The sequence below is a fragment of the Lepus europaeus genome, chromosome 9, assembly GCF_033115175.1.
Source record: "Lepus europaeus isolate LE1 chromosome 9, mLepTim1.pri, whole genome shotgun sequence".
NCBI lineage: Eukaryota > Metazoa > Chordata > Mammalia > Lagomorpha > Leporidae > Lepus > Lepus europaeus.
The window spans coordinates 91,635,944-91,649,637 of NC_084835.1; the positions used below are offsets into that span (position 1 = coordinate 91,635,944).

Genomic DNA, 13,694 nt, shown 5'->3' on the forward strand with positions numbered 1-13,694 from the left:
GCTTGGTACGAGTATCAAATAGAAGAAGAATTATGCAGAATTCTTAATGTTAAGGCTTACTATATAGCTGTAGTAATCAAGTCTGATGGTAGCAACAGAGGGATAGACACATATATCAATGGAATAGAATAGAACACCCACACTTAAATTCAGACAAATATGTCCAATTCATTTTTGATGAAAGTATAAAAGAATTGCTCTTGAAAAGGGATAGCTTTTTCCTTAGATAGTGCTAGTGTAATTATACACCTATCAGCCAGGAAATTAAAAATAAAACACAAAACTATTTATACATGTAGTTCATTAATATGGATTATGGGTGTAAATGTAAAGCAAGAACTATGAAATTTCTGGGAGAAAATCTTAGAGACCTAGGTAGTCTTGGATTTGACACCTAAATCATAATCCACAAAGGCAAGAAAAGTCAATAAATTGGACTTTCTGGAAATTAAAAATGTTTCTCTATGAAATATTCTGTGAAAGGGACTAAAAGTTAAACTACAGACAGAGGAATCATTTGAAAAATCACATATTTAACAAAGGTATTGAATCTATGATAGACAAAGATCACTCTAAATACATTAAAAGTCAAATTATTTAACTAGAGAATGATAAAAAGACATGCAAAGGCATTTAACTGAATATAATATGAAGATGGCACACATGAGAAATTCAGTATCATTAGTCATTAGAATGATACAACATAAAAACATCAGATATCACTACACACAGAGACACAGGGCACTTTAAAAAGAATTTGTGTAAAAATACTGTTTCAGTACTAGTTATAGCATTACTTCACATTGGCCAACATATTAAGGACAGATCTCACATGAGACGAAAGTATACAGTGACTCCTGTTGCTGACTTAACAATTTGACACTCCTGTTCATGGCGTCAGTAATCTCCCTAGGCTCTAGTCATGAGTTGCCAAGGCTATGGAAGCCTTTAGGGTTCGCCAACTTTGATCTTATTCCAACAGGGTCATAGTCAAAGTGGAAGTTCTCTCCTCCCTTCAGAGAAAGGTACCTCCTTCTTTGATGGCCCCGTTCTTTCCACTGGGATCTCACTTGCAGAGATCTTTCACTTAGGTCTTTTTTTTTTTTTTCTGACAGAGTGTCTTGGCTTTCCATGCCTAAAATACTCTTATGGGCTCTTGAGCCAGATCTGAATGCCTTAAGGGCTGATTCTGAGGCCAGAGTGCTATTTAGGACATCTGCTATTCTATGGGTCTGCTGTGTCTCCCGCTTCCCATGTTGGATCATTCTCTCCCTTTTTGATTCTATCAGTTAGTATTAGCAGACACTAGTTTTGTTTGTGTGATCCCTTTGACTCTTAGACCTATCAGTGTGATCAATTGTGAACTGAAGATGATCACTTGGACTAGTGAGATGGCATTGGTACATGCCACCTTGATGGGATTGTATTGGAATCCCCTGGCACGTTTCTAACTCCACCATTTGGGGCAAGTCCGATTTAGCATGTCCCAAATTGTACATCTCCTCCCTCTCTTTTTCCCATTCTTGTATTTAACAGGGATCACCTTTCAGTTAAAATTTAAACACCTAAGAATAATTGTGTGTTCTGTGTGGGTCCAAACTGATGAAATCCTTGCTTAGTATATACTGAATCAATCTTCTGTATATAAAGATAATTGAAAATGAAAAAAAAAAAAAAAAAACCTTGGTTTTAAATTGGACATTGCATAGAAAATTAATCCATTTTAAAAAATATCATGTAGGATCTCTATCCTTAATGTGCTATACATTGTGATTTAATGCTATAACTAGTACTCCAACAGTATTTTTCACTTTGTGTTACTATGTGGGGGCAAACTGTTGAAATCTTTACTTAATATATACTAAACTGATCTTCTGTATATAAAGAGAATTGAAAATGAATCTTGATGTGAATGGAAGGGGAGAGGGAGCAGGAAAGGGGAGGGTTTAGGGTAGGAGTGAAGTTTGGTGGGGGGAAAGCCATTGTAATCCGTAAGCTGTACATTGGGAATTTATATTCATTAAATAAAAGTTTTAAAAAAAGAAAAAAGAGACTAATGTTGTAAAATTTGAAATTACTATGCTCTTTTTTTTTGGAGCATGCTTTTAAGCGAGCTAAAGAAAAATAGAAGGAAATGAAGCCTTTGAACTATAGCCATGCAAAATTTGATTAAAGAAAATAAAAGGAACAAGAATGGTAAAATTTTTTTTCAGAATGAAGGGTTTAAAAAAATAATTTGTAATTAAACCTACTTATATACTTTTATTGAAATTACAAGTTTGGCTTAAGTCTCTCATATATGTATATTTATATATAAAATTACACAAACACATGTTGAGGACAACCAGAAGCATGACTACTGAGAGTTGAAGAAAATTTTGGGGGTGTCAGAGCTTGAGCAGGCCAGGACACCTAGGGAAGAGATACCATCTGAAAACTTAAGTGGGGTCATACAAAATGTGAAACTTTGCCTACTAAGTATTCACTTTCTTTCTGGCAGGTATTTGATAAAAATGACTTTCAAAAATATTAAAAAAATCAGTTCTGAGCAACTTTGTGATCTTGGCTTTCATTTCAGGGAACCAATTTTATTGCCCAAACAGCTTTTTCTTTCCTCTTTTCCTAAGAAGAAACAGGCTTATTTCCACAAGCCTTCATTGACTTGTCAATTTTACATACACGGTCAATGATCCATGAAAACCAAACATTGCTGTGCAGCACAAGTTAAATAAAGAAGGGAAGCAAACAGTTGCAATGTTAGTTCAATCTGAGCAGGCACAACCTCTGTTCCAATGAAACACATAGGTATCTAATGGAAGGCTATTTAGTTGTAGCCACACAATACATAGGGTATAATTAAGACTTTCTTTTTGTGATAAAATTACCTAGAAGATTGGATTTAATCTGCAATATTTTCAACACTTGTTTTAATGCTGATATTGATTTTAAATTTTAAACCTGTGTGTTTGCATATATATGTCTTAAATATTTCATTTAAGACCTCCCAAACACCTGTAGGTTTTAGGCTTTCATTTATAGGACCAAAAGGATAAAATTATCATTTATATTCTTTTATTTATATTCTAACCTAGTGGTCATTTAACTTTAGCATGCTCCAGAGTCACCCAGGGAATTTTTGTCAACAGATTCTGTGCCCTGCCCCAGAGTTTCTGATTTAGTAGGACTAGGATGGGGCTTGATAATTTATGTCTCTAACAAAGTTCACATGTAATTCTTTCTCCCATTTTGAGAACCACAGTTCTCAGCTTCCAAATGAGAGTTTTCCCATACATGGAAAAATTAGTTTAGCTTTTCAGGAATGATAATCATATTGGAAGGGGGAGGGTGTTCATGGCCCATCTCCAAATTACTGAATTTTATTTGACTCAAGAATTGTTAAAAGAGAGAAATAATTTTCCAAAATTCTCTTATTCATACTGTTAATGAAAACCTGCTTATGAAATGAAGGGAAAGGCGACAAGATTTAACTGAGAAAGAAGCTCAATGTAGACATAATTCCAACAAAGTCTTGGTCAAACCAGCGGGGATGAGGGCAGAGGCTCTGGAAAAAAAAATATGATTACATTTCACTGGAAATGGATTTTTCCAGAAACGTTTGGACTTCTGGAAAGGAGGCAAACAAAGCATTTGACAGCCACAAACTGTCTTACTGACAATAACCCCCTGCCCGTGCTCAGTGGGGAATACTTCTCTAAAGAGTCAAAGTATATATTTTGTGTCTTTCATTGATTTTTTTCAAGGACACAAAAATTGAGTAAAGACAAACCCAAGAGAATCTGATTGTTTTGAACATAAACTATGTTATATTCTAAAGTATATATGCCACTATATTTCTTTTTTAAAAAAAGATTTATTTATTTGTTAAATCAGCAACAGGAGTCACTGTGTACTTACATCCCATGCGGGATATGTCCTTAATGTGTTGTCTAATGTGCAGTGATGCTATAACTAGTACTGAAACAGTATTTTTACACTTTGTGTTTCTGTGTGGCTACAAACTGATGAGGTCTTTACTAATTATATACTGAATCGATCTTCTGTATATAAAGATAATTGGAAATGAAAAAAAAAAAAAACAACCTGGTGTTAAAATGGAAATGGCATAGAAAATTAATTAATTTGAAAAAAAAATTATGTAGGATCTCTGTCTTTAATGTGCTGTACATTGCTATTTAATGCTATAATTAGTAATCCAATGGTAGTTTATTCACTTTACGCTGCTATGTGGGCAAAATGTTGAAATCTTTACCTAATATATACTAAACTGATCTTCTGTATATAAAGAGAGTTGAAAATGAATCTTTACATGAATGGAAGGGGCGAGGGAGCGGGAGGGGGGAGGGTTGCGGGCGGGAGGGAAGTTATGGGAGGGGGGAAGCCATTGTAACCCACAAGCTATACTTTGGAAATTTATATTCATTAAATAAAAGTTTAATAAAAAAAAAAGATTTATTTATTTGAAAAGCAGTGCTACAGAGAGGAAAACAGAGAGAGATCTCTTCCATTTACTGGTTCACTCCCTAACTGGCCTCAACACCTGGGGCTGGGCCAAGCTGAATAGAGTTCTTGGCTCCTGGATTCAGCTTGGCCCAGCCACAGCTATTGCAGCCATTTAGGGAGTGAACCAGCAGATGGAAGATCTCTCTTTCTCTCTCTTTTTTGATAATTCTGCCTTTCAAATAAATAAAAATCTATGCTTTTTAAAAATTCATGATACGTAGTAATGGTTGATAGGTCAATGGTGAAACATAGTGAGTTTCAGAATCAGTACACACTGGGTTTTGTCTCTCAGCTCTAACTAGTTGTGTGACCTTGAGCAAATTAGTAAATGTTTTGAAGCCTCAGATGACTCATAGGCAAATTGGTGTCATATAGTAACCCGCTTCATGGGCTTATAGTGAGCATTAAGTGAAATAAAGTGTGGGGCATGTCTGGCATTGAGCCTTGCAAACACTGCAGACATCATCAACAACTTGATATTGTTCTTAGATAAAATAGCAGCAGTTTAAAGTTTAATTATTTTTATTTGTTTGAAAGGTAAGAAGAGAGAGAGAGAGAGAGAGAGAGAGAGAGAGAGAGAGAGAGAGAAAGATATTTTCTAGTTTACTCCTTAAACGCAAGGAACAGCCTGGGCTGGGTCAGGCTGAATCCATAAGCTTGAAACTCCAACTTTTCTTCCATGTGGGTGGCACGAAAGAAAGTACTTGAGCCATCATCTGTTGCCTTCCAGGGTACTCATTAGCACAAAGCTGGATCAGAACAGAGGTAGGACTCAAACCCAAGTACTCAGTTATGGCATGTGAGCATGTGAACAGCTGTTTACCTCACTGCACCACAATGCCCAGCCCCAAAATGCAAATTTTTAAGCAGAGTCCTTATATAGTTTGGCTCAAGGAGTTGAACACTAACAAAAGCATCAAGCACTAAAATTTTGTTTTATTTCTGGTAGAAAAGGTCTTGGGATTCCCCCACATGCTTTAGGAATACATCCATCCATCTGCTCAACCAAATATGGAAAGAAACAACTTTAAGTTATTCCTTTTCAGTCTCTTTCAATGTAGACTGAAGCAGAAAGAGACTGAGTGTCAATCCTACTTCTCTGCCCCTTGCCACTAACCAAAAGCACCAACTTCAGTTCTTTCAGGAATTTTGAGACTTCAAATTTCTTTCTCTAGTATTCCTCACAAAATCCCTTTGAGCTGTGGATGATCCAGTTGTCAGCATCTTTGCTTTCTTTACTTTTCTTTTTTTTTATGTTTTAGGAGAAGAAATGGAGAACTAACCTTTCACATACTGATGAAACAAAAAGATTACATATCATCTATGCTTTAGTCTTCATTTTGTCACAAACGGCAATAATTTAGTAAAGTCAATTTCTATCAATAAAGTCACTTCTCAAATACCTTCATTTCTCAAATATTTATTTTACATCTACACAGAGCAGTTATAATATTAAAATAAAGTGTGAATTGATATTATTTTGCAAAAGAAAAAACACTCTGAATTTTTAGGAGTAATTATTTCCATCAGAAACATCACAGACAGAAGTGAAATTTGCTCATCAACACTTCATTATTAGAGTCGTTGGTACTTGAGCATTTTTACAAAGATTATGATTTATATTTTAATGGTTTTTCCACTTCCAGCGACTGTCATGTTTACTTGCATTTATTTAAAAGGAAAAGATCTATCAAATCTGCAAAATTACTCAGTTTAATGCCTTTTTTTAAAAACTATTTGTTCCAATGACTTTTATGATACTTGTGATTCACTTCATTGTTAATCTGAAAGGGGCTTAGCCAGTCTGGGACAGGGTTCCTGTTGAACATGGCTTTGTGAAATACTAAGGACCATCTTCTAGACCAGGAAAGCTAGGCTCAGAAGGTCAGTGGAACACAACTGTCAGTCAGTTTTGGAATCATGAAGAGCAATCAACTCTCAGAGATTCTGGATAACTTTTGTCAAAAACAGTTTCCTTGCACTACTTGGCAAAAGCACAAAGGGAGGTGAGGCATTCTTACTCTTCAGAGAATTCATCCATTACACCTATACTTCTTTTCTTTCTTCCTGTCAAGTGTATGAAAACACAATCATGTTTAACTAAAGAGAGTAACTTGAATTCTGAACCCATAAAAATGCAGCCACATCATACTAAATATTGCTCTGTAGAAATGGATCCAACAAAACAAGACAACAGAATAGGTATGGAACACACAACTATTATAGCTCCTAAAACAATAGCCGATTCTTCAAAATGATTAGACTTTCAAATAATGTACTCAACAATGTCAGCATAAAAATTTTGTAAAGTCATAGAAACATGTTTGTATTAAGCACAAATTTATATACTTTGGATCTATATGATTTTTTTCACTTTAAGAAAATATATATTAGATATGAAAATCCAACCTTTACAACATAAAACACAACAGGAGAAAAAAATTTGTTTTAGCCAATATGTCTACCTTTGGAAAGTTTGGCCAGCAGGCTTCTTTAAGCAAGAATAAATTATGAACTGGAATGACATAAACTATTAAAAGCCAGTTCAAATTTAAGGTCAATGCCAATAAAAATGAAGCATTCAAAGTTATAACTAAGCAACTCGATTTAGAAAATTAGATTTACAAAAATTTGATTTGCATGCAAGTTCTCAGTAATGTTACTATGTACAAAGTAAGTCATAACAATGGAATGGTGCAATGATTTGCCTGGTCACTAAATCAGAGCAGCTAAAATATCACTACCATGTAAATATCTCAAAGTAGAAGCCATCATAGTTTGCCCATCAGGTGTTATTGAATAACCCATTTCTGACCAGATGGGGATAAACTGTACATGAACTATTGAATACTGGTAGAGGATACCAGTCTAAGTCAGAAATAGCTTCTGTCCTCTCAAATTTATGTCTTTAGAGAAGTTGTGAGACTGAAAATTACAATGATATATCAGGAGCAGCTTGAAGAAGATAGCTAGGATAAACGTTTGATTTAAATTGAGAAATGGTGACTTATTTTGATTCCGGAAGGAGAGAAGGGTCTTTTTTCGATTGTCTAATACTGCACAAAAATATTCCAAAGAAAAATGGCTTAAATAATTCCATTTTATTTACCTTTGATTCTGTACATCAGAAGCCCAAACAAGGCTCACTTGGAGAGTTTCTTGTTTTATGTGAATGGATTTGGATATCTTATGTAACAGTCAGAGGTGCTGATAAAGGGACATGTAAAATGGCTTTGTCCATATGTGTGATGCCTTGGCAGAGACACCTATGAGCTAAGTCTCACTTTGTCAACATGACTCATTTTGTATCAATAGTTTGAGCATCTTTACATGGTGTGTAGAACTAGAATGTGTACCTCAAGTAACAAAAGTAGAAGATAAGGAACTCTGAGAGTTACACAGAATTACTTCTAAGATATTGCTCAAAACCAATCATAAAACTGTTGTAGATTTAGGAGGATGTGAGAATGGTAGAGAGACAGCAAAAGAGTATGTGGGATAGGATACACTGTGCTACCCTGTGTAGTCTACATGGAATCACGAAGATTTCTTGGACAAAAATCATTTGCATTATTTCTCTACTGTAATTCACTCTGAACCCTGGAAAGCAGCCATACATAGTACTACACAACCTCAAAGGAAAAGACAGAAGCCAAAAAATAAAATTGGCACTCACCTGACGGAACTGTTCCAGGTCAATTTTGTTACCCACCAGCACCAAGGGAATTTCATAGGTGTGGCGGACCTGAAAAATGAGCTCTTTAAACTTGGCAGCCTCCTGGAATGACTGGCGGTCAGTGACGGAGTAGCAGATGATAAAGCCCTCCCCACCTCGCATGTACTGCTCCCTCATGGCTGTGAATTCTGCCTGCAGGAGAAGAACAAATTGTTCATGGGCTTCAGATATGGAAAATGAACAGGAAACCTGAATGCATCATTATGATATTTGAAGGTTTTGAACTGAGTGTAGATATTTAATCCTAGATGAATGTATTTAAGGTATCTTGGAGGACACACTAAATAGCAAATTTTACTCCTGGTTCTGAGATTATATACAGATGTCATAATCAAATTTTTGATACTTTTAGTGACTTCACTTTAGAAAAATGAATCTAAATCTGTATACCAAAGACATTAAAGTTACTTGACCCTGGGCTGGATATAATTAGCATACATACTTTAGGTGTTTTTCCATTACTACCCCTTTGTAATTGTTCTTGTTTCCCCCTAGAAACCACTGAAAAACTGCTCTAGGGAAGTTGGCTTCCCTTTGCAAATGAGAGTTGGAATATCTAGATAATCTATCATAAGTCTTCCATGGTACCTGGGGAATCATACAAATTATCTATTTTCAAATAAAACACATAATAAAGTTAGACTTTGTGAATGGAGAAAGTTATTAGCATAGATATTCCTATACCCAGTAATATATTCAGCTTTTGTTCGATATGTGTTGCAGATGCACATACACAGAATAATGTAGATTGTTGAGTAATGGGTCATTTTCTACATTCTGCTGATTCATTCTTGTCTCTGGGCATAGGAGGGTGCTATTACATTTCAGATGGTAACAGTACTCTAGCCTAGGAGACATTGCTTTATCTGTCTTTTGTGTTACATCCAACCTGAACTACAATTTGCTAGCAGCTGAATATTTTTGGCTGAATTGCAACCTGGAAAATTTCTTTAAGTCTAATGTATCCTTAACTGTTCTTTTGAATGTACTGTTACAATGACAAGGGCTAATTAGATACCTGCAGTGGAAAATAGAACACAGAGATTGTGGCTGTGGAACAAGTCACATTAAACAATAAGAGAACACAAGATATGTTATTTGGACAATTTATGTTATAAGAAGTCAAAGAAAGAAACATTAAGTGGACTCCAGCTGCATTTGAAGATATTCAGAACTTCTTCACCTAGAAAAAGGTTTATAAGCACTACTAAAATACTCTGCTGAGAGTAATTATCTAAACAAATGTTAATTTAATTTGACATGACTTGAATGATAGGAGCATTTACATTGATCCTGCAACTTTGAAAACCTGGTTGCTTGGAATCCCAAAGAGAGTGAAAAAGTTAATAGCATCCTGAGTTAATAGGTAAATCTCCTAGATCATTTTCAATAAAGAAAGAATAAACACAAAGACTATCATCATGTTGAAGCTACGCCACAGCGCCAACCCTGACGTTCTTGTATTTTTTTATTTTATTTTATTAATATTTTTTTGGAAGGCAGAGTTAGACAGTGAGAGAGAGACAGACAGAAAGGTCTTCCTTTTTCCGTTGATTCACCCATCAAATGGCCGCCACGGCCAGCGTGCTGCAGTTGGCGTGCTGCACTGATCCGAAGCCAGGAGACACGTGCTTCCTCCTGGTCTCCCATGCGGGTGCAGGGCCCAAGGACCTGGGCCATCCTCCACTGCCTTCCCAGGCCACAGCAGAGAGCTGGACTGGAAGAGGAGCAACTGGGACAGCATCCGGTGCCCCAACCGGGAGTAGAACCCGGGGTGCTGGCGCCGCAGGCAGAGGATTAGCCAAGTGAGCTGTGGCACCGGCCCATTCTTGTATTTTGAAAACCCTCTCTAATTCCATCAGAATCCTACAGTTGATGGGCATTATACAGATTGAAGGTGCTAACTTTTACTTTCCAAACCTATAATTACATTTTTCAAATGGAAATGATAGATTCATCATAGAAATATATCTGATAGTAGGGCCAGTCTTGTAGTATAGTGGGTTAAGCTGCCGCCTGTAACACCTGCATTGCATATGGGTGTTTATTTGAGTCCTGACTGCTTCACTTCCAATCCAGCTCCTTGTAATGCATCTGGGAAAGCAACAGAAGATGGGTCAAGTGCTTGGATACAAGCACTCACGTGGGAGACCCAGAAGCTCCTGACTCCTGGCTTTGACCTAGCCCAGTCCTGGCCATTGTGGTCATTTGGGGAATGAACCAACAGATGGAAGACCTCTCTTTCTCTCTCTCTCATTCTGTACCTCCCTCAAATAAATAAAATAAATCTTTAAAAAATAAATATATTTGATATTTGAGAAAATATAAATAGATTTGTTACAGCAACTGGATATGAGTGAAAACCTAATAAAATGCAAAAAAAAAAAAACAACAACCTGGGAATGATCTAATTTATAATTTAAAGTTTTATTTTCCAAGTATGATGTTAATCATTAAAATTCTATATTTGAATTTTATAGTAACTTGAAAATTAACACATAGAAAATAATCAACAACAGATACAAAAATGTACTCCTAAGTCTTTTTCCTTTAAAGATTTATTTATTTATTCATTGATTTGAAAGGCATAAATATGGAGATAGAAAAGAGACAGAAAGCAAAAGAGAGAGAGAGAGAGAGAGAAAAGGAAAGAGAGAGAGAGAGAGAGATTTTCCATCTGTTGTGTCACTCCCCATATGGTTACAATGGCTAAGGGTGGACCAGGCCAAAGCCAAGAGCTTCTTCCAGGTCTCCCACATGGGTACAGGTGCCCAAGCACTTGGGCCATCCTCTGCTGCTTTCCCAGGAGGGTTAGCAGGAAGTTGGATTGGAAGTGGAGCAGCCAGGTCTCAAACCAGCACACATATGAGGTGACAGCACTGCAAGTGGAGGCTTAACATTCTACACCACAGTGGCCCTACTTATAGGGTTTTAATCTATTCCTTTTCAAATAGATCCCAGCTAATAGTTTATTGTCACAGAAATTTCTATGTATATACAAGCATATACATGTTCATTCCACCTTTATATATCTTTCTATTCTCAAGTGGGAACATAATATACAATTTTACTTTTACCCTTTAATTAAAATATAATAGGCCTAGTAGACTTGGGGAGAACATTTCATATAAGCAAACAAAAATGTTGCTTTTTTCCCATAGAGGCATCACAATTCCTTTTATGTACTACAATTTAGCTAACTACTTGTCCATGAAAAGGTATTTAGATGTTTTCCTTTCATTGCTAATGCAAGCACTACTGCTTTTGTATTCTTAAATATCCATATTGCAGGTTTATGTAAACTTGAGAAATAATCTTGCTAGATAAAGGAGAACATACATTTTTACTTTTGAGAAATAGTGACAATCTTTTTGTCAAAGACATTCTTTCAATAACATTTTCTCCAGCATGTTATGAGAGTGGCTGCTTCTACTCATTCTTTTTTTTTTTTGACAGGCAGAGTGGACAGTGAGAGAGAGACAGAGAGAAAGGTCTTCCTTTGCCATTGGTTCACCCTCTAGTGGCTGCCGTGGCCGGTGAGCTGCGGCCTGCGCACCACGCTGATCCAAAGGCAGAAGCCAGGTGCTTCTCCTGGTCTCCCATGGGGTGCAGGGCCCAAGCACTTGGGCCATCCTCCACTGCACTCCTGGGCCACAGCAGAGAGCTGGCCTGGAAGAGGGGCAACCGGGACAGAATCAGCGCCCCGACCGGGACTAGAACCCGGTTTGCCGGCGCCACAGGCGGAGGACTAGCCTATTGAGCCGCTGCGCCGGCCTAGTCTCATTCTTAATAATGATGCTTAGGATCAAACTTTTCTACCTTTGCAATTTTTGGGTTAAAAATTATGTTTCTTCACTCTGTACTGAGGCATTAGCTATGATATATATTAGGCATCAACTGTGTTTGTTAAATATTCAATATATGTGAATTTTATTTCATTGTAATAATAACATTTTTTCATCTAGAGATTTTTAAAAATTTGGACTGAAGAAAGACCTTTCCATGTGAGACAAAAAAGCAATACAAATAGGGACTGACATCGTGGCACACTGGATTAAGGCGCTTCCTTTAATGCTGGCATCTCATGTGGGTACTTGTTCCACTCCTGGCTACTTTGATCATTTCAGTTCCCTGTTAATGGCCTGGAAAAAAGAAGTAAAAGATAGCCCAAGTGTTTGGGTTCCTGCTACCCATGGTGCAGACCCAAAAGAAGCTCCTGACTTTGGTCTGGCCCAGCACTGGCCATTGCAGCCATCTGGGGGTGAGCCAGTAGATGGAAGATCTCTCCGTGTGTGTGTGTGTGTGTGTGTGTCTGTCTGTCTGTCTCTCTCTCTCTGGCTAAGTCTGACTTTCAAATAAATAAATAAATAAATATTTTTAAAAAACCAATAAATTGACTAGCTCAACAGTAACTATACCACAAAGAAAAGAATAATAAGTTTGAAAAAGTTCATTAACTTATTAGGAAAATAGCCAAAGAACATAAAGATAAAATTCAAAGAGAACAATATTGTGTGAGTGAATGACTAGTACTATTTGTTAGCCAGACTCAAAGTGACATATAAGTCATAATAAAAATATAAATACCAGACTATGCATCTGATCTGTACAGAAATCTCTACCTGTTGTGCTCCACCATTTATATTTTGAGTTCCTTGGTGATTTTGGCTCTGTACCTACATACAGGAGTATATAACCATGTTTACGCTCAAAAACACTCTTTATGATCCTAAAGTTTAGAAAGGGAGTGACATCCATGACTTCCACTCACTCACAGTATGTCTTGTAAAAATTCACCTTACCTCACAGCAGCCCAATTTCCTCCTTTGTTAAAAAGGGATTAAAACACACTTAACAGGGATGTAGAAAGAATCAAATAAGAGAACAGATGTGAAAATGATTTGATGAATTTTTAAAATACGATACAATTTAAGCCTATTATCATCTCTGGCACAAATCAGGCGCAATAGAACCTTTCAGTGGGAGAACAGGCATGAAATCCTCTTTGAGCTGCATTAAATATAAATGTGGCAGTATTTTTCAAATATGCTTAATCAGAAATTTACTAAGCTCTTTTTTAAAGGAGAATCTTTCCACCAATAAAATGGATATAGATGAGTTACCACAATGAATGTGAAGAATACTTTCTCTTAGCTGACCTTATACACACCAACTCTTCACAAAGCATTTGTGTATGTGTGTTTGTGTGTGTGTATTTTAGTTAAAATGCACAAGAAGCAGATGGAATCCTTAAAATTGAGCAAAAGCTCTGCAGCTATGTATGAACTTAATAATATATGATACAGAAATCACTTTATAGGGAAAAATGCAATGTTCAACATGTTGCTTCCATCTTCATTCACCCATGAATTAAAGATCCCTGTGCTTTATGTTCTATGGATCCTGAATGTTAATATATTCTTCATTTGCTTCCTGC

General features: G+C 36.4%; 1 protein-coding gene across 1 annotated transcript in view; it reads right to left on the reverse strand.

Annotated features, from left to right (window-relative positions):
- RIT2 (Ras like without CAAX 2) overlaps nucleotides 1-13,694 on the reverse strand; it is a 345,307-nt gene that overhangs the window by 165,985 nt on the left and 165,628 nt on the right. Inside the window, exon 4 of the mRNA XM_062200266.1 lies at nucleotides 8,198-8,389. Within this exon, the coding sequence (XP_062056250.1) occupies nucleotides 8,198-8,389 (192 nt within the window). The remainder of the gene's footprint in view (nucleotides 1-8,197; nucleotides 8,390-13,694) is intronic.